Source organism: Oncorhynchus mykiss, unplaced genomic scaffold (genome assembly GCF_013265735.2).
Source record: "Oncorhynchus mykiss isolate Arlee unplaced genomic scaffold, USDA_OmykA_1.1 un_scaffold_600, whole genome shotgun sequence".
Classification (NCBI taxonomy): domain Eukaryota; kingdom Metazoa; phylum Chordata; class Actinopteri; order Salmoniformes; family Salmonidae; genus Oncorhynchus; species Oncorhynchus mykiss.
This window is the reverse complement of record NW_023494047.1, coordinates 1-20,923: the sequence shown is the minus strand read 5'-3', so window position 1 is coordinate 20,923 and position 20,923 is coordinate 1. Positions and strand designations below refer to the sequence as shown.

General features: G+C 43.9%; 2 protein-coding genes across 2 annotated transcripts; both read left to right on the top strand.

Moving 5' to 3' along the window:
- The first annotated feature begins 2,473 nt into the window (after positions 1-2,473).
- On the top strand, positions 2,474-3,160 carry LOC110498593 (transmembrane protein 215-like). Its single transcript, XM_021575244.2, has one exon. The coding sequence runs from the start codon at positions 2,474-2,476 to the stop codon at positions 3,158-3,160; it is 687 nt and encodes a 228-aa protein (XP_021430919.2).
- Positions 3,161-3,926: 766 nt separating this feature from the next.
- On the top strand, positions 3,927-18,404 carry LOC110519680 (PRELI domain-containing protein 1, mitochondrial). Its single transcript, XM_036974496.1, is given in 7 exon segments — positions 3,927-4,070; positions 5,370-5,592; positions 6,438-6,663; positions 8,662-8,692; positions 8,695-8,774; positions 10,232-10,310; positions 16,768-18,404. Coding segments are annotated over 6 exon segments (624 nt in total). The 5' UTR covers positions 3,927-4,070; positions 5,370-5,500; the 3' UTR covers positions 16,884-18,404.
- Positions 18,405-20,923: the final 2,519 nt, after the last annotated feature.

The following is a 20,923-nucleotide window of genomic DNA, read 5'->3' as shown; positions in this document are numbered from 1 at the left end:
TAACAGAGTAGGTCAACTAGTGTGTAAGTTGCCATCAATACATAAATCAATGAACAGAAATAGTGTGCTCTCCTGACAGTAGTACTACAGCCAAATATATAGTTGAGTGTTCCCTCCATTCCCCGTACTGGGTTGTAAAACAACATGATTGCTTTCTGATGACGGACAGTGTCGAAATACTCACGACATTAAAATATATAAAATACGGATATTTTATGTCACTCATCAAATAAAACCACTGACATGTCCATCTGAAATGTCTCTCTTTTCTTATTAGAATTATGAATTTATTTCCAACTGACCATAGGCTTATATATATTGGAATATATAGGCTTATATATTCCAAGTACAGAGGACATAAAGGCTTGACGTAAACTCTGTTTCAAGTGGACTTTTCCCCATTGAAACTGATGTGTGTTGTCTTTGCATTTGGATCCGATTGAAATAAGATCTACTCCAAATCAGATACGCTGTGACGGCTTTACATGTGTACAGAACGCGCCCAAGCATAAATCAATAGTGATTTATTTTAGTAGCATATCATAAGAATTGGCATTATCCAACGAAAGATATGCACCAGCTCCTGTCTATGAAATGCATTGAGAATTGTTTTCAAACCAGAGTCATTTAAATGACACAGGCCCCAAATGATGCATCATTAACAGTGTCATATGCAGAGATAGTTTAGTAAACTGATAAGCCTTTCATCAGAGTCCATGAGGATTTGCACAATATAGACTTATATCAGGCGGAATTCCGAGGCCACCAAGTGTACAGTAATCCAACCTGCAGCTTCTATCTAAACCACACACTAATCAAGTGGCTGTGGTGCAACCTAACCCAAGTGTTCCGTTCCTTGCAGGAAGTTGGCACTCGCCCCGATGAGTGCCGAAGAAACCACAGAAGGTTGACGAGAGCGGATACAACCCCAATAGCAGTTAGATTAGGAGAATGGCCTCTCCTCCACCTTTATCAGTGTATGTCTCCTCTGTGTGTATACAGCTTCTCTATGAGAAGTATATACTGTATATCTTACTTTTGGACTTTGACTCTTACAGCATATTAGGAAAAAGTGAAAAAATAAAAGGTTTGTTGTAGATGTAGGATCTTTATTCAATCACCCTGTTGCAGGAGAACGTTCCTGCAATGCAGGAAATTAAAAACGTGTAGTTTTCCACTTTGAAATTTCAGACTTGATGTGTCAACCCCTACAAAATGTCCATTAACTATAATCCACATAATAATTCTAATTTCCTCTTGCTGCAGGATATTTTCCTGCTGTAGCAGACTGTCTCATATTAAAGATCCTACATCTGTTGGTCAGAGTTGTTAGAGCGATAGTGCCATTGACTTCAGAGTAAAACATGATAAAGAAAACATTACAGTGGCAATCAAACCAGGCTCTCTTTAGTTGCATGAAAATCAATGAACCCATGACCCTTTCCGTGTATTTTTCCAAAACATTTTGGTACCCCAAAATGTTTGGTACACACCCAGTTTTGATTTACAGCAAGGGGCTGGTTTTGCTACCGCCCTCCTATCATGTATCACTCAAATACGAGACCATTGAAGGAGCATCTCCGACTCCCCCATATGCATCAGACAGCACTGGGGGAATTGGCGTCTTCCTCTCTCACTAGTAGAAGCTTGACCCATGTCAAAACATCTTCCCTTGAAATTAGGGCCAGGACACACCCCGAAGCCATTTAAATCAGTCCAGAATTAGGTTCATAGGAGGTATCGTCATCTGTTGGACCAAGGTTAGACCCAGAGAGCTGATCTCGTTCTCTATATATTTGTTTGTGGTTTGGGTAAGGCACACTGTGTCTCTTGGCTAGAACCACAGAGCAGATGGAAGTGTTCGGGATGACTTTCATTCCACCTCTAGTAAGTCAGATCCTGTTCTAAAGGGTACGTGTCCATCTTCAACCTCCCTCTCCAAACACACAACCAACCACAGTTATATCTAGACAGCCTTCATCAGGCGATGCAGCACAGACCAACTACACCCAGCCTTTCCATTGAATGAATCATTCATAAAGTATGAATATAATTCATGTATGATAGAGGTTTTTCTACTAATTCAAAAGTGACTATTTTCTGAGTAGTTCAAGTGACTTGCAAAGGAAAACTGCAATTGACTTTTTGACAGGGGAAAGTTTATACTTCAGTGAATATGGCAGTTGCCTACCACCATTTGTTATGAAGTGGAGAAGGTAAGTACAACACAAACTAGTGCTGTGTAATAGCTAAGAAAGAGAGCTGAAGGCATGACATGCCTGGTTTGAAAAGTGTGTTAATTAGACACTCAATGCCATTTGAGTGATCGACAGATTGCATGCGCCCGACATATCCCATCTTGTGAGTGGATTAGGGTTAGGGTTAGACTCTGGAATACAAACGTTACAAGAGGACTGTGAGGAGTGTACCGTCTCGAAGTGAGCGAACTCAGTGACGTGGAGGGCTGGACACCATGAGGGTCGACGACATGAACCCCCGCACAGGGATGGTGGTGGCCATCAGCAGCCCCTTACTGTTCTTTGGCTTCATGTTCACCATGTCGGGCATGAAGGGAGAGACCCTGGGCGGGATCCCTCTCATCGCCATTGGACCTGCCATCTGCCTCCCAGGGGTGGTGGCTATCATTCTGGCTAACAGAACCAACGGCTGCACCAAGTTCCCAACCCGGCGCCAATGTCTCAACTGCCTCTGTCGCAAGTGTAGGAGGAGGAAGCAGATGCCTAGAACCAAAGAGTCTTCCCGGGTGGCCAGAGACTCAGAGGAGCCTGATGGGGACAAGAGGACTGAGACTGGGTATAGATCTGGGGCTGGAGCAGACTCTGTATCCATTACCATTACAACAGTGAAGGAGTCTGGTCATCTGATCAATAAAGTGAACCACAACCATGATGAGGTGCGACGCTACCCAGCTAGTGCCTTGATGGTCATGGCAGGTGCCCCTAACTACAGTATCTATGATAGTAAGTCCTACTCTATGGACAGTCACTGTGGGGCCTACAGTAGTAAGGTGCATCATGTGCCTCAGCAGCAACGGAACAGTTTTGTGGTGTACTACGAGGGAGACTTCTCTCCGTACGGACCCGGTCACTGCTACACCAAACTCAGAGATTTTATGTGGGGCATAGAGACTGTGGTCTAAGTGTGGATACTGAAGCCTACTGGGGAAACCCTATTACTGGAACTCGTAAACTACTACATCTATTTAGGTGTACCTGGGACATGAATAGTAAGCCTGTTTATCATACAGATAAATAATACTGCAGTACTAATGTTGAAGCAGGTAACATAAGAAAGACATTTGCAGTATTTGTTTCATGAATGAATTGTATGTTCCCTATTTATTTTGGATTTTTATTTCATATTGTATAAATATCTAATCTAAATGGGCATTAAGATATTTCTCTAAATGGACATTTACATTTGCACTATTTTATATATTTTTGTCTTAATGATCAAGTATCTATTGCATATCTTATTCAGCAAAATCCATTTAATGCATTGGTGTGTTTGTGGTATAGTTACTAAATAAAGAAATGATGAAACGTTTTTGTGATTACATCTGCCCAGATGATGCACAAATCGACGTGAATCATGCAAACAGTTCAATCTGCACATTACAAACCTGTTACAGAGACCACTAGAAGGGGATATACCACTGCCAATGTACTGTAGAGGCTACTAAAAACAAATTATTAACAGTTTGGATGTGAATTATTACCTTACATTATTTCAAAATGTAAACTTCTCCAAGAACAGACAAATAACGAAAGATATTCCTGTTTAAAAAAAGTATACATCATGACAATGTATCTTCATCGGCGTGGTTTTCACCAATGAAGTCCAATAGAAGAAGAGAGTTGTAGTCCTATCATGAATATTCATGATTAAAGCGGTGCATTGTTGGATACCACACATGCCACTTTTGGACTAGGCAACTTCCGATTCAATGACGACTGCTGTTACGCTACTATCAAAATAGGGAACATGACGGAGGAAATCTAACTATTGGTGCACTGAAAATCCCCATAAATGCTGCGATAGTATATCAGGTATGTGAACAGTAAATACTTGCCATAGTTCCGTACAGTTTGATAACTTGATATAATCTGTATTTTGAGGAATTAGCTAGCTAAGCTACTCATGCTAACACGAAACAAAACGATAGCTAACGTTACATTTCACTCTGTGAAACTGCTAAAATTATGTCAGTAAGCTAGACAAACCCGTATAGTAGCGAATTACTAGCTAGCTAATAATTTATGTAGCCTTCATAATCGTGCATGAATTTAGTGTTTTTGCCAGCTAGGTTGCATAATAGCACGATCAGTCAATGTGACATGTTCCACAAAGACCAGCACGCTCAATCCAGACAAGTACATTGTAAAGGGAACGGGAGTTATGTTCTTGGCAATGTAGCTAGGTATTAATAGAACAAGATTAATTTCAAAACCGGTATGCTTTTTCGATTGAATGAGCAGTTTGATGGTTGTCACTAGTTACCACAGCCACAAAGTCAAAATGGTCTAGTTCGTAAAAATGAATGAAAACAAAAATGTGCTTTTTGGTCTTTAAATTAAGGTTAGTCATAAGGTTCGCAGTGTGGTTAAGTTTAGGGTAAAGCTTGGATTTTAAGGAGATAATTTGTATGAACAGGCGGGGTTTAGTGATAATTATGACTTTGTAGTTGTGGTAACTAGTGAAGACCTTGTGCCAATCGTCATCTAACGTCACAACTGTCACATGTTGCAGGGGGTCACGTTATTTCCCATGCAACCTGAGCAATGTTCCTTCTCCCCTTGTACAGTATGTGACTGAATCTGTGACAGGTCTAGTAAAGCGAACGGAGATACCCCGCAGGGTGTACTGGTCTAAGTTCATATGATACCTGTGTGTATTTGACCCAGCTGTCAGGAGATACTAAGCTAGCTACTTTTACACAGTACATCCTATTTTGTGGGACTGGCAGCATGTAGCCTAATGGTTAAGCGCATTGGGTCAGTAACTGAAAGGTCACTGGTTCGAATCCACGAGCCGACTAGGTGAATAATCTGCCAATGTGCAAGGCACTTAGCCCTAATTTCTCATGTAAGTCGCTGTTAAATTGTGTCTGTTAAAAAGTGTCTTAAATGACTAAAATGATTGAAGCTGCACATAATAACCACAGAGGGCTGTAGCTAGCCAGTAGTAGCTACAAACCTAGAGCAGAGCAACATCTTTTTGGTTCTGTTTTGAACACATACAGTATCTGATGTTATCAGACCTACATGTAGCTGAGATAAAGGTCTGTCCTATTATACCTGTTATCCTGAAATACCCCTCTCCCTCCCTCCACCTCTCTTCCTCGCCAGGGTTCAGTGTGTGCGTCAGGTGTGGATGGAGTCAGTAACATCAGAGCACCCAGCATAGTTATCACAGACAGGACAATTCGAAATAGTCCGTGTTCAGACCAACAGCCTGCACATCGGCAGGCAGGGGGAGAATGGTCAAGTACTTCTCTAACGACGTAGACATCAGGACCACGTGGGACCATGTTGTCTCTGCCTTCTGGCAGAGGTATCCCAACCCATTCAGGTACAGGACCTCGCGCTGACCTGCTTTTTATGGCGGATGCCTCAATGATTTGGTGAGATGCGCATCTAGTAGGAGAGAGAAGGGATATGCCTATTTACCATTGAGTAACAAACTCCAGACCCATGGAAAACCTGTCTGCTTTCTCCTACTATCAGCTGTGAATGTGAATCTGCACAAACAGCACCAACTGTCATTCTATAGCCAAACTGTGCATCTGCACTATTCAACCAAATGTGTTTTTGTATAAATGTTCAGTGGACATTGGTACAAGTAGTCCTTATGCATAGAGTTGTACAGTTTGTTTAACTTTGCAGTCATTGTTTTTTGTTTGATATACTTTCTAAAGTGAAAGAATCGGAGTCTCCGCATCATTATGTTACTGTGGAATTGCCCTGCTCTCAATCACAATGAGATGATGGTGTCTGACGCTGTTACACAAGTTTAGAAAAAACAACAGTGAGAAGAGTTTATTAAGATGGAGAACTGAGAATGACCACAGTGGAGAAGTGATGCCAAGCTTTGTCAGATCAGAAGGAAGTGACTTAGTCAGTCAGTGGCTTCATTTAGTTTGTATTGTTAATTTCTGCTCTGTATTTAACCCAGCCATATTTTATTTGACTACTTGATTCAAGGTTTGTATTCGATTGCTAATAATCAAATAGAAGTACTTCAAATGTACAAATCTGCAACTATTTAGCAGGTTAAATTCAGAAGTACTGACAATGTTAAAAATGTGTTTGTGGAGTATGTTAAGTGTCGTGAAAATATGTTATGTTGTCTGAACAACTAGTAATTGGACCAACTGATAGCATACCACAAACATTGTGTGTGTTCCCGTGCATCAGCACCCATGTTCTCACGGAGGACGTGGTGCTCCGTGAGGTGACGGCGGACCAGCGGCTTCTCTCCAGACGCCTGCTCACCAAGACCAATCGAATGCCTCGCTGGGCCGAGTTCCTCTTCCCCTCCAACCTATCACGCTCCGTCTACATCGTAGAGGACTCCGTCGTCGACCCGGTCACCAAGAGCCTCACCACGTACACCTGGAACCTCAATCACACTACGTTAATGGTGAGGTACACCCCGACATATGCTCCGTTCTGAGTCGACCCCTAGCCCCTACACCAAGAAGTGAGTAGGGTCTATGTGTTGATTTGGAACCCAGGGATACTGGTTCCCACAGCGTAGTGGTTGGAGAATGGTGCTTGTAACACCAAACGTGTGGGTTTGACACTCATGCCAGGCACATGTAGTTCATGTATGTGTTTGTTAGTACGTGTAGGTTTCTCTGTTTTACTAGGTTGGTGGACGCTCATGTCCCTGTACTGTACACTGACTCAGCACCATGTAGTGTCTTGTATTTGTTAGAAATCCGTGTTCTGTCTTTAGGAGATGGTATCAGCACCACCACCAGACAGAGGAACACGCTGTGTTTCCCCTACTGCATCTAGCAGCGGCGCACCGCCTCTAAAAAAAGGAAACACTGACACTATTAGTATTGACTAAGATAAGAATGTATCTACGTATTAGCACACAGCCTACTATTGAACAGAGACTTTGATATGCACGTCTACATGAAAACTGCTGTCCAAATAGTGTTATTATTGCATATCTTTAGAAACGGAATGAAATATATTTCCTCAATGGTTTAGGCTAGGTTGGTATCTGTCCCTTCATGACCTCCAGTGGTTGACCTATATTACAGCCACAAGACCCTAGACATTGACAAGAAAGTGCCCTCTGTGTTGCCCCGCCCCCCTGAGAGACTGGCTTGTTTACTGGTTGCGCTTGTTTGTTTTCTCTAGCAACCGACCGTCTCCAAGCCTACAGCACAATGAATATACTGTTTCCCAGAGAAATTCCTTCATGCTGATACCCACAATGTTTTCATTGTATATAATTTGTGACATTTCCTAAAAAAAATGTGCAACATTTCCACAGTCTGGCTGGATATTGGTTCAGACTGGTAAGCCCTTGACTAAAGAGACACAGACGTGAAATGTATTGTTGGTGGTTTTCTGTTTCTCAGGGACCTGGTTTGTTGGATGAGAAAGAGATGAAGTTGTGTAACCTCCTTTGAGTCAGCCGGGTGGGTGGATATCTCATGGTTTACATCTCAAGTCTCTACGAGAGTCAGAGTTCACTCCATTCTACGGTTAGCAATAGAACAAGGCTTTAATGTGAGAGACTGAATGAGACATTTTATCTCACCATACCTGGTCAATGTCAACTAGACCTACACTACAATCATACACAGACCTTTTTATGATTCAATCAACACTTTGTCCATCCCCTTCCCACTTTGTGTTCGTCTCAAGATCACCAACACTTTGTCCATCCCCTTCCCACTTTGTGTTCGTCTCAAGATCACCAACACTTTGTCCATCCCCTTCCCACTTTGTGTTCGTCTCAAGATCACCAACACTTTGTCCATCCCCTTCCCACTTTGTGTTCGTCTCAAGATCACCAACACTTTGTCCATCCCCTTCCCACTTTGTGTTCGTCTCAAGATCGCCAACACTTTGTCCATCCCCTTCCCACTTTGTGTTCGTCTCAAGATCACCAACACTTTGTCCATCCCCTTCCCACTTTGTGTTCGTCTCAAGATCACCAACACTTGACGTCTATCTAACAATATGGTGCTGTCACTTGATGGATGAGCAAAGAGGAGCACCATAAGGAACACACCCACCCCCACCAGATTATGCCCTCCGTCTAGTTAACGCAAAGCGTTGTGGTGGCGTGCTAGCGAGCGCTGTCTTGTTTTGATTCCAGTAGACGGCAGCTGAAGGAGGGGATGACTCATATCACTAGACAGATGGAACAACTTTGTAATTATCTACAAGATCATATTTCAAAACAAATGTCAGATTCTCCAAAACAGTATGTTATTATCACATGCAACCAGTTCCTCAAAATGAAGTGGAATTGATAACTTGTTCTTCATTCATTTTGCATTGAAGTTGTTTGCTTCTTTATGTATTGTGCCCTATAGTTGATGTCAGCAAACCAACACCACCTGGTTAACACCCTCTCTCTCCCCCCATCCCTTCCTCCTTTCTTTCCTAGACTGTGGAGGAGCGCTGCGTGTTCCAGGAGTCAGAGACCGGCCTGCCTTCACGCTGCTCAGACGAGAGGCCTGGATCTCTTCTGGAGTCTACGGCTTCTCCAGACCTATCCAGGTACAGCACCGATGTAGTACAGACCAGCACAACAGAAATACCACAGCCCCAGAGCAGCTATAGGACAGGCCAGCCCCAGAGCAGCTATAGGACAGGCCAGCCCCAGAGCAGCTATAGGACAGGCCAGCCCCAGAGCAGCTATAGGACAGGCCAGCCCCAGAGCAGCTATAGGAAGGCCAGCCCCAGAGCAGCTATAGGACAGGCCAGCCCCAGAGCAGCTATAGGACAGGCAGCCCAGAGCAGCTATAGGACAGGCCAGCCCCAGAGCAGCTATAGGACAGGCCAGCCCCAGAGCAGCTATAGGACAGGCCAGCCCCAGAGCAGCTATAGGACAGGCCAGCCCCAGAGCAGCTATAGGACAGGCCAGCCCCAGAGCAGCTATAGGACAGGCCAGCCCCAGAGCAGCTATAGGACAGGCCAGCCCCAGACCAGCTATAGGACAGCCCTGTCTCCCTGTATGGATAGTGTACATCCAGGACTAAAGTAATGTTCGAAGCAGACCTGGGTTCAAATAGTGTTTGCTTTCTTTCAAATACTTTGAGCGTTTGATTGAGCCTTGATTTGAGCGGGTTGCCGAATGAGTTTGGTTTTGGGACTACTCCATTGGTGACATTGCGCCAATCAGGCTCAAACAAGTGCAGCTAAATTATTTTAATGGATAACAAATACTATTTGAACCCAGGCCTGATGGCTATTGAATACATCCACGTATACGAGGCTCAGAGGACCACTACACTACAGCAAAATAGTTCAAGTACCTCACCTCCAGTTCACCTCAGGACAGACGATCCCTTTTCATCTCCAAAGCCATGACCCGTTTAAATGGGAGCAGATATTGAATAGCAGCAGTCTGCAAAGCAGCAGTACATTTGGATTTGTAGCCTGGGAAATCAATTTGAAGGATCTGCTTGCGGTCGTTGTTGGACACCTATGAGAACATATGTATATAATCCATCTATAACTAAAGCCCAGTCTGAGTTGAAAAACAGATTTTCCCTTAAGTTCCACCCAGATATTTGGTCGGACAAATCTAAGAGGCCCACAAGTATTTTCCACCTCAGCAAGCTAGGCATTCTCTCTCTCTCTCACACACACGAGAGAGGGTTTATAGGGTCGAGTAATGGCACAAGTGGAAAAGTGTCTGCAGATGCCAAAACAAAGAAATGGTCATCTTCCACCAGGAATGTTTTCTACACAAGGCCAGTTTTCTACGCAGGGTAGAAAAAAAATATTATTATTATTATTATTATTATTATTATTATTATTATTAGCAGTGTGGGCTAGCCTTGGCTACCCCTAGAGACAGAAAGGAAGTTGAGATGAAGGGAAAGAGAGAGAACAAGAGAGATGATAGGAGGGAGAGAGAAAGAAAGAGGGGGGGGGGTGCCCTGCTGTTCTCATGTCTCCCCATTTAAACCCTGCTGTTTCCTGTCATGTCTGTCTGCTCTGTTCCCCAGGAGTTTGGCTTGGCCCGCTTCAAGAGCAACCAGGTGAAGGCCATGAAGGGCCTGGAGTACGCTCTGTCTAACTTACACGGTACGTACTGAAGTAGGAGAAGCAGGGAACCAAACAACTTTATTTCTGGGATTTATGATGTGGTTGGAGGCGATGGGCAAACTTTTCTTAGAGGGAAAAAGTTATATTTTTGGGAGATTGTGTAATGTGGAAAATATGACGGAAAGCACCAAAAAGTATGTCAGTCTCCTCATGGCTGATTGCTGTGGTAGGAAGTGAAGTCGTGAAATTAATCACAGCTCCCACCCACCAATCAACTCTCAACACTAACCCTCTCATCATGCCTTTGGGTGAGCAGACGCCAGATCTCTCTCCCTTGGAAGTGTAACACACAATCGTCTGTGGATAATCAGGCCGTGATTGCTTCTCTCGAAGTCCTTCGCCGAGTGGAGTGATACGACGATAATGATTACTGATTTACTGCATGTCTTGAGTATGGCCATTTCTCGTCTCGGAGATATCCCTTCCTAAAGATTGACACCTACTAGTTCCCACTCTCCTAATTGAACGAGTCTGGTTGAGTCAATGATTCAACCGTTTGTCTGTCTATGTTCAGAGGCTGAAAACATCCCATGTGACTAGCTTAAGCCGTATAGTCACAGACAAGTGTTTGGTCCCACGCGTTGCGTGACTGCGCCATATGCCACAGGGCTTTCAGGAAGTGTTCATTACCCCTTGACTTATTCCACATTTTGTTGTGTTACAGACGCAATTCAAAATGGATTAAATTGTTTTTCCTCAACCATTTACACACTACCCCATAATGACAAAGTGAAGACATGTTTTTAGAAATTTTTGCAAATTTATTACAAATGAAATACAAATCTCATTTACATAAGTATTCACACCTCTGAAGTCAATACTTTGTAGAAGCACCTTTGGCAGCGATTACAGCTGTGAGTCTTTCTGGGTAAGTCACTAGGAGCTTTCTACACCTGGATTGTGCAACATTTGCCCATTCTTTTCAAAAATCTTCAAGCTCTGTCGAATTAGTTGTTGACCATTTTCAGGTATCTCCGTAGATTTAAGTCAAAACTGTAACTCGGCCACTCGGGAACATTCATTGTCTTCTTGGTAAGAAACTCCAGTGTAGAATTTGGCCTTGTTTTAGGTTATTGTCCTGCTTATAGGACATATTTCCATTGTTGTGTCTTTGTCCCCTCTGTCTGTGTGCATCATGCCGTCACTACTCTGGACTAGGCCTCAGGTTTATTGCGATGGTAAGTACAGCACTAGGGTCTGTCACTAGGTCTCAGGTTTGTGGTGGTCAGTACAGTACTAGGGTCTGTCACTACAGCTGGACTAGGTCTCATGTTTATTATGGTGGTCAGTACAGTACTAGGGTCTGTCACTAGGTCTCAGGTTTATTATAGTGGTCAGTACAGTACTAGGGTCTGTCACTACAGCTGGACTAGGTCTCAGGTTTATTATAGTGGTCAGTACAGTACTAGGGTCTGTCACTACAGCTGGACTAGGTCTCAGGTTTATTATAGTGGTCAGTACAGTACTAGGGTCTGTCACTACAGCTGGACTAGGTCTCAGGTTTTTTATGGTGGTCAGTACAGTACTAGGGTCTGTCACTACAGCTGGACTAGGTCTCAGGTTTATTATGGTGGTCAGTACAGTACTAGGGTCTGTCACTACAGCTGGACTAGGTCTCAGGTTTATTATGGTGGTCAGTACAGTACTAGGGTCTGTCACTAGGTCTCATGTTTGTGGTGGTCAGTACAGTACTAGGGTCTGTCACTACAGCTGGACTAGGTCTCATGTTTATTATGGTGGTCAGTACAGTACTAGGGTCTTACTACAGCTGGACTAGGTCTTAGGTTTATTATGGGGTCAGTACAGTACTAGGATCTGTCACTACAGCTGGACTAGGTCTTAGGTTTATTATGGAGGTCAGTACAGTACTAGGGTCTTACTACAGTTGGACTAGGTCTCAGGTTTATTATGGTGGTCAGTACAGTACTAGGGTCTGTCACTACAGCTGGACTAGGCCTCAGGTTTATTATGGGGGTCAGTACAGTACTAGGATCTGTCACTATGGTGACGGTATGGCTACGTTCCAATATCCATACTATTGTTCCACTTGTCCAGTGCAGACTGTCTGAAGTTGATCCCTGTGCCCTATATAGTGCACTACTTTAGTCTTATGGGCCCTGGTCAATAGTAGTGTACTGCACTATATAGTACATAAGATACCATTTGACACAATAGCTTCCTCCTAAATGGTATGCATCAAATCAAAGTTTGTCACGTGCACCGAATACAACAGGTGTAGACTTGTGTGGATATTGCAACAGAGCCATGGATCTGTGACACCCTCGTGCCAAACCCTTGCTGGGGGATGTCACTCGTCTGTCTGGTAGTAGCTTCTGTAGCCACTAGGCAGCCATTTCTAGAACAAGCTCTAGTATCCACAGTAGTTGAGGAACAATGCAGTCCAGTACAGTCATGATTCCATTTGGCATCAATGTGGACAGACATGACCAGCTTTTCTAGAGCAGTAGATCCTGTATTGTGGTTCTGTAGCTGCTGCAACTACTGTGTACAAAACATTAAGAACACTTTCCTAATATTGAGTTGCACCCCCCTTTGCCTTCAGAACAGCCTCAATGTTTCGGATCATGGACTATAAGGTGTCGAAAGCATTCCACAGGGATGCTGGCCCATGTTGACGCCAATGCAAACTGTTAAAAGTGGAAAATCCCAGCAGCGTTGCAGTTCTTGTGCACCTGGCATATACTACCATACCCCTTTCAAAGGCACTTCAATCTTTTGTCTCGCCTATTTACTCTCAGAATGGCACACACACAATCCGTGTCTCCAGGCTTCACCTATACTGATTTTGAAGTTGATTTAACAAGTGACATCACACAATTGGCCCAGTATCGTCCGGGTTAGGGAGGGTTTGGCCGGCAGGGATATCCTTGTCTCATCGCGCACTAGCAACTCGTTTGTTGGTCCGGGCGCAGTGCACGCTGACCAGGTCGCCAGGTGTACGGTGTTTCCTCTTCCCGGGTTGGATGTGCATTGTGTCAAGAAGCAGTGCGGCTTGGTTGGGTTGTTTCGGGGGACGCATGGCTCTCAACCTTCGCCTCTCCCGAGTCCGTACTGGAGTTGCAGCAATGAGACAAGACTAACTACCAATTGGATACCATAAAATTTGTGAGGAAAAAGGGGTAAAAAAATAAATAAATACAAGTGACATCAATAAGGGATTCACCTTGTCAGTGTTTTATGGAAAAAGCAGGTGTTCCTAATGTTTTGTAGACTAGTACCATCATTTTGCCCCGGTTGATGCAAGTGCATGTAGGCTGAAGGAATTCTAACTTGAGATGAATGTCAAGGGGGATTTTATTTTCATGAAAAAAGTAGTTTAGCTGTGAATCATGTAGTTATGATTCACATAATATTCCACTCTAAATTGATTTGATGTAACTTCTGTGATATTTAATTTCCTATTCAGGCGACATGAACAAAGGACATTTTGTAGTTTCATGCGTTTTTATTAATTCACTTACTCTGAGAATATAATATTTCCTCTGGGTGCAGAACCCCTGCCAGATCATTCCCCCACATAGTGGAGGATCGTTCCTAGCGTTTTTATTAATTCACTTACTCTGAGAATATAATATTTCCTCTGGGTGCAGAACCCCTGCCAGATCATTCCCCCACATAGTGGAGGATCGTTCCTAGCGTTTTTATTAATTCACTTACTCTGAGAAAATAATATTTCCTGGGGGTGCAGAACCCCTGCCAGATCATTCCCCCACATAGTGGAGGATCGTTCCTAGCGTTTTTATTAATTCACTTACTCTGAGAATATAATATTTCCTGGGGGTGCAGAACCCCTGCCAGATCATTCCCCCACATAGTGGAGGATCGTTCCTAGCGTTTTTATTAATTCACTTACTCTGAGAAAATAATATTTCCTGGGGGTGCAGAACCCCTGCCAGATCATTCCCCACACATAGTGGAGGATCGTTCCTAGCGTTTTTATTAATTCACTTACTCTGAGAATATAATATTTCCTGGGGGTGCAGAACCCCTGCCAGATCATCCCCCCACATAGTGGAGGATCGTTCCTAGCGTTTTTATTAATTCACTTACTCTGAGAAATATATTTCCTGGGGGTGCAGAACCCCTGCCAGATCATCCCCCCACATAGTGGAGGATCGTTCCTAGCGTTTTTATTAATTCACTTACTCTGAGAATATAATATTTCCTGGGGGTGCAGAACCCCTGCCAGATCATTCCCCCACATAGTGGAGGATCGTTCCTAGCGTTTTTAAAGCTTTACAGGGTCTCTTATCTTAGCACCGCTCTGCCTACCCAACCTCCCACTGTGCCCGACTTTTCAGTTAATTGGGCTCCACCGCCTCCACAGGAGCGGCCAGAACCGATACACAGTAGCTCCAGTACTGTGAAAGGAGTTGGAGCAAGGATGATACAGAACTGAGAAATAGTCAAACGAGCATACCAGATGTCCAAGAAGGTTTGATCAAAGTCACGTGCGTCTGGAACGTCACCCTATCCACTATGTAGTGCACTACTTTTGACCAGGGCCAATAGGGAGTAGGGTGCCATTTCAGACAGTGTGGTAGAAACAACCAGGGCCAATAGGGAGTAGGGTACCATTTCAGACAGTGTGGTAGAAACAACCAGAGCCAATAGGGAGTAGGGTGCCATTTCAGACAGTGTGGTAGAAACAACCAGGGCCAATAGGGAGTAGGGTACCATTTCAGACAGTGTGGTAGAAACAACCAGGGCCAATAGGGAGTAGGGTACAATTTCAGACAGTGTGGTAGAAACAACCAGGGCCACCTCCTGCTGTCATTGTCCAACATCAATCAGGTTTTTATTCATAACGGAGTGTGTGAGACTGCACGTATTTCTGTTGGTGTGTGCGCTAGAGACTATCCGACTGCGTCGGTGTGTCTGCTTGTGTTTGCGACTGCGTACATACACACATGTCCGTTTGTGTGAAGCGACTAATCTTCCCTCCTGCCTGCATCTCCAGCCACGAGGTTTGCGACAGCGTCCGAGGAAGAGAAAGAGAGCGGGTGCGAGGGTTGAGCTCAAAGAGCCCAGAGGAAAGATGTGGCTTTGTGTGGAGGCCTCAGAAGCCTTCTATACCCCCCAGAGAGAGGGTGCTCTGGGGGTCAGCCAAGGCAGCCGGTCCTGGGAAGGGACCAGGGCTGTGGTTATTCTGGTCAGTGGCTCCAGACCTGCAGCTGGGCTGGGTTCAGTCAGGGGGAGACGGAGGGAGAAAGGGAGCTACAGTTACTGTAGCTTCCTCCTGTCCCCTCTCTCCTTGTCACTGTTCCCAGTACAGTTACTATAGCCTCTGTCGCCTCTCCTTGGCCCTGTTCCCAGTACAGTTACTCTAGTAGCCTCCTCCCTCTGTCCCATCTCTCCTTGTCCCTGTTCCCAGTACAGTTTATCCCCTGAGCAAAGGTTCCTCTGGGCCACATCACGCTATGCTGCCACTGACCCCATCTCTTGTAGGCTGGCCAGACTCGGTGGGCCTGACCAACTCACTGACCAAGACACTTTTGTCTAGATCTCTCTTACTGGAGTACCCGCCACCTTTTTCTGAGTATCTTTCTCTCGCCCTCTTTCCTAACTTTCATCTTAGTCTTTCTTGGCCTGTCTGACTGGATCCATTGTGCCTGCCGTGTGTGTGTGTGTCTCTCTCTTTCTCCCCCTCCTCCCTACTGGTCGCTCCAGATAGGATCTATCAGCCTCAACAACCACTCCAAGATTGGCTCCTCTCCTCTCTGACAGTCTAAATATTTTCCAGATGTTTGAAGTGTCTGTTTGAAGCATTTGGATGGCCTCCGTGTTCACAACTCACTCTGAAGAAGAGGAATGCTCTGCTTGTCTTTGTTGTGACGGTGCTAGTGTGTTGACTAGGAGACCTCTGAGGATGGTAGAGATCTACTTAACTCTAACCCCTACGTCTAAAATAATATTTTATAGGTGGATGGATAGATGGAGGGAAGATTATGATATTGTTTCACACACAAGTTTTAAAATGTATTTCCAATCAAAATCCTATTTTCCCTAAACATTTTGACCGTCACTCTAACCCCTAAGTCTAAAATAGCCTTTTTCCTTGTGGGGACAGGCAAAATATCCCCACTTGTCAAATGTTCCTTGTTTTGCTATCCTTGTGAGGACTTCTGGTACCCACAAGGATAGTAAAACCAAACCACACACACTGTTCGAGAGATTGCTGACCCAGGAACAAACCTCTGACCAGAAGTCCTGCTGGCTTCCTCATCATGACAAGAGTCCTGTTACCTGAGCCTTGTGATCTTTCCAACACACACACTTTTAGACTCAGGATATCAAATCTTGAAGTAACTCCATGTTCACATTTTGCATTCATGGTACCACCAGTTTTGGAACCGAGTTGGTTAGTTTACTGTATACACACTCACCCCATGTCTCTCTCGTCTTCTGCCCACAGGAGAGGCACCCCAGCGCCAGCCCTGCGTCCGGGACACAGTGAAGACTGCTACAGAGAAAGCCAAGACCCTGGCCTCGGCCGCCGCCCCGCAGAAACAGCCCCAGCAGTACGTGTGACAACAGGGGAACATCCACTGCCCCCGGCTGGAACGGGACACTGTGCACGCAGGGCAGGCACAAGCAACACATTCACATGCAACACACAGGCTGGCCAATTCTGATCTTTTTAAGAGCTGATCTGATTGGTCAAATACTAATTTGTAAGGAAAAACAAATCAGAATTGAGCTGTGCATGCACACACTCTTTTAGCTGCCTTTTCATTGACTGGAAGCTTGCTTGTATCAAGGTCTTGGTGTACAGTATGTGTACAATATGTCCATCTAAACCACTAACAGCTCTGCTCCTCTGGGGTTAGGCTCTGCTCCTCTGGGGTTAGGCTCTGCTCCTCTGGGGTTAGGCTCTGCTCCTCTGGGGTTAGGCTCTGCTCCTCTTGTTTTCATTAGCATAGCATTAATACATCTCAGGTACTGATTCCCTGTCTGCCTGCCTGCCACAACCTAGGGACATGTTCAATAGGCACCAAACGTGAGAAAATGTTCTCAAACTGAGTGAAACCGAGAGAAGTATGTGGACAGCCCTTCAAATGATTGGATTTGGCTATTTCAGCCACACATGTTGCTGACAGGTGTAGAAAACCAAGGACAGTCATGCAATCTCCATAGACAAACATTGGCCTTACTGAAGAGCTCAGTGATTTAACGTGGCACCGTCATAGGATGCCACCTTTCCATCAAGTCAGTTCGTCACATTTCTGTCCTGGTCAACGAAGTGCTGTTATTGTGAGGCGGAAACGTCTAGGAGCAACAACAAGCTCACAGAAGCCCGCAACAATGTTCCAACATCTAGTGGAAAGCCTTCCCAGAAGAGTGGAGGCTGTTGTAGCAGCAAAGGGGCGGGGGGACCAACTCCATTTTAATGCCCATGATTTTGGAAGAGCAGGTGTCCACATACTTTTGGTCATGTAGGGTACTTTCTGAACTTATCCAATAGAAACACTTTTCTGTTGCAAAATGTTTTTATACGGTGTGCCATAATGAACACGACCCTGACTTGAGTAAGCTCTGGGATACATCTCTTGTGCACTCAGTGAGGCCTGTTTTGAAAAGCATAACGTGACAAATCAGACATGCCAAATAACAGTGAAGGTACCAAGACAAGCTGAAGAAATAATATAAATTCCACAACACTGGATGCATGCTGGAGTTTGAGAGTTTATCAAATAATATAAATGATTAGTAATTATTGTATTACCCTTCAACTGCGTCGTTTGACTGAATTTGTCAGTGAGGTCTACGATTGATTTGTTGGATATCTCAAGCTATATCAAATTAGGAATTTGACTTGACATTTACCAGGGACAGTTGCTGTATTTCATTTGTTTTATTGTACATTAATAATGTATTAGTCTGACATTGGTTTGTCTGTCTCTTAATATTTTTTGCTGCATTCCTTTAAGGTAGAACTAGCTATTATGATTTTGAAATCATTTTGGCTGTGATTTTTAGACTGGAGGAAATTGTCATAAGTCTTAACATTGAAAGAATACTGCACTTAAATAAACATCTGATTTAATGTTATTTGGGATACAACTTTATCTATCTTATTTCATTTAGTTTTGGTTCAGGCGTTGTAAACTACTGCATATTATTGTCATGAAATCGGGTAATGTTCAATGCCATGGTTGTCATATTCTTATGAACTAAGTCGCTGTGATGCTATTGCAGTAATCTGACAACAGGGGGCCTGAAACAAGCCTGTAGAAGTTCAGCATGCCAACTATTTAAAGGGGCAGTGCAGTCAGGGATTTATATAAGTTGGAATAATACTGTCAAATTGTCCTTTTTTAGCATGAGAGCTGTTGGAAAAGACTGCCTGAACTTATTACATTTTGCTAAGAAACTATTCTTTCTTTGACGATTTTAACTCTGGGTTTTAATTGTTACCCAGAACTGATTTGATATTGAGATGAAAACGGCTGCATTGGACCTTTATATTACTGTTTGGCCATTTTCTCCATAAATCACTTCACCGTCCTGTTTATCATTCTCTCCAGTCTCCACCAGACTAGAGGTTATTTTACATAAATCACTTCACCGTCCTGTGTTCATCATTCTCTCCAGTTTCCACCAGACTAGAGGTTATTTTACATACTATATCGCTTCACCTTCCTGTGTTATTGCATAGTAATAGGATCATTTGAAATCCCATTGAATCAAGTACTTACAACAGCCTGGACAAGCCTATCTCAACCCAATCCTCGTTGCTCCCCAGTCGTTCCATAATGGTGTAACACCAGCACACCTGATTCAAATTAACAGCAGCTTGATGATTAGTTGACTACTTTCAGGTGGCTGTTAAAACTACATCAAATCTTTTTAACGGCTGGCCTAGACCACAGGTGGTTGGTGGACCCTTCATTTGGGAGGAGGGGGCTCGTGGTAATGGGCTGGAGCGGAACAGGTGGAATGGTAGCAAATACATGTTTGATGCCATTCCATTCGCTCTGTTCCACCCCTTATGAGCCGTCCTCCCCTCAGCAGCCTCCATTGGCCTGGACGTTAGCTAGACCTTCTCAGAACCACTATAAATATTAAAACACAAATATATTTAAATCATGCAAATAAGGAGGCTGCGACAACCTTGTGTAAAAAACATTTTTTAATTATATTACAATTAAAGAATACACCGTAATACCTTCAAGTGTGTGCCAAAATGTTATCCAGCACCAGGTAAACTCATGTATCCATACATAGGAATTTATATAATATAGCACATCTTTTGAAAGCATATTACAACATCTGCTATTAAAGGAACATATTCACAGGTCTCTGGCACAGAACTCTCCCTACTCAGTGTTTTGCCCGACTACGATGCCAAGCTCCCTCAGCCCCCTTCATCCTCTCCCTCCCTCTGAACCTAATCTCAACCAGCCCCCCCCCCCTCTGGCCAAAGTTCCGAGGCCCCTAAACTGTCTATCAACGAGACACACAACACCCTCGGGACTAAGAGTTCTCTCATGCCAACTCGACGACAACAAGAGAACGATCGCAGAACTCATAACATAAAAGAGGAAAGAAATCATTCCTATCTTCAGACGGTGCTCTAGCAATGTCACACAGAAAGAAACAGAAAGGACAGTAACGGGTTAGAGGGATTAAAAAGAGAGACAATGATACATTTGGGACTAAAATCTACATTTCATGTTGCTATTAAAGCTGATTTAAGATGGGATTCCATAGGTGTCTGATGACTGTCCGCAAGGGGGTGGAAAGGAAATCAAAGTGACTAGTTATTTGGCAGGAATCGGGTTTTTGTTACGGCATTATTCGATTGTTTGTTCATAGAGCTGCACTTGGAGAGGACAGAGGACAGGAATGGGTTCTATTTGTCTCTGAAAGTAACTGTCAGACCTGAGCTCAAATAGGAAGATTTCAAATACTTTGCTTGTTAAGTCTGCCTGCCAGCCAAATGGGTGGGATTTGCTCTTTTGGGCCCATTCCATTAAAAACAGGCAGACAGCCACAATCAAACACAGCTAAAGTGTTTTCAGAGATTTCACAATACTATTTGAACCCAGGTTTGAGTGTATAAGTCTGTTGACTTTCCCCTTGCCTCTATACAGGCTTCACTTGTTTGGTCTGAGCCTCAACCTTATTTCACCCCAATCTCTCCCTCCCACCCTCCTGCTGACTCCCTTGGCAGCAATAGCCTGGCAGACAGACTCAATCATCATTTTGCTGTGCTTTTGTGCTTTGAAAAGAAAAATCAAACACACTTGGATAAATTTCAGACTAGATGATTTTTAAAGCAGGGATCAACCACCTCTCGGCTTCGACAAAAGTCAACACATTGATAAGTGTGTCAACCCCCCCCCCGCTCTGACGTTTAAAGGAAAGTTGTTGGACAGCACCATCGATTACTTTTACAATAATGTTGTTTTTGCATTGTGAAAGGGTTGAGAGTCGAACACACATCTTTCAACCCATACTTTCCCCAGGCGTTTCCAAACTCATTCACAAATCAACACATTTAGTGTTCAATGCCTGTCGCCAAGTGATTTGCTCGACAATCTCTGTCACACTTTAAGTACAATCTC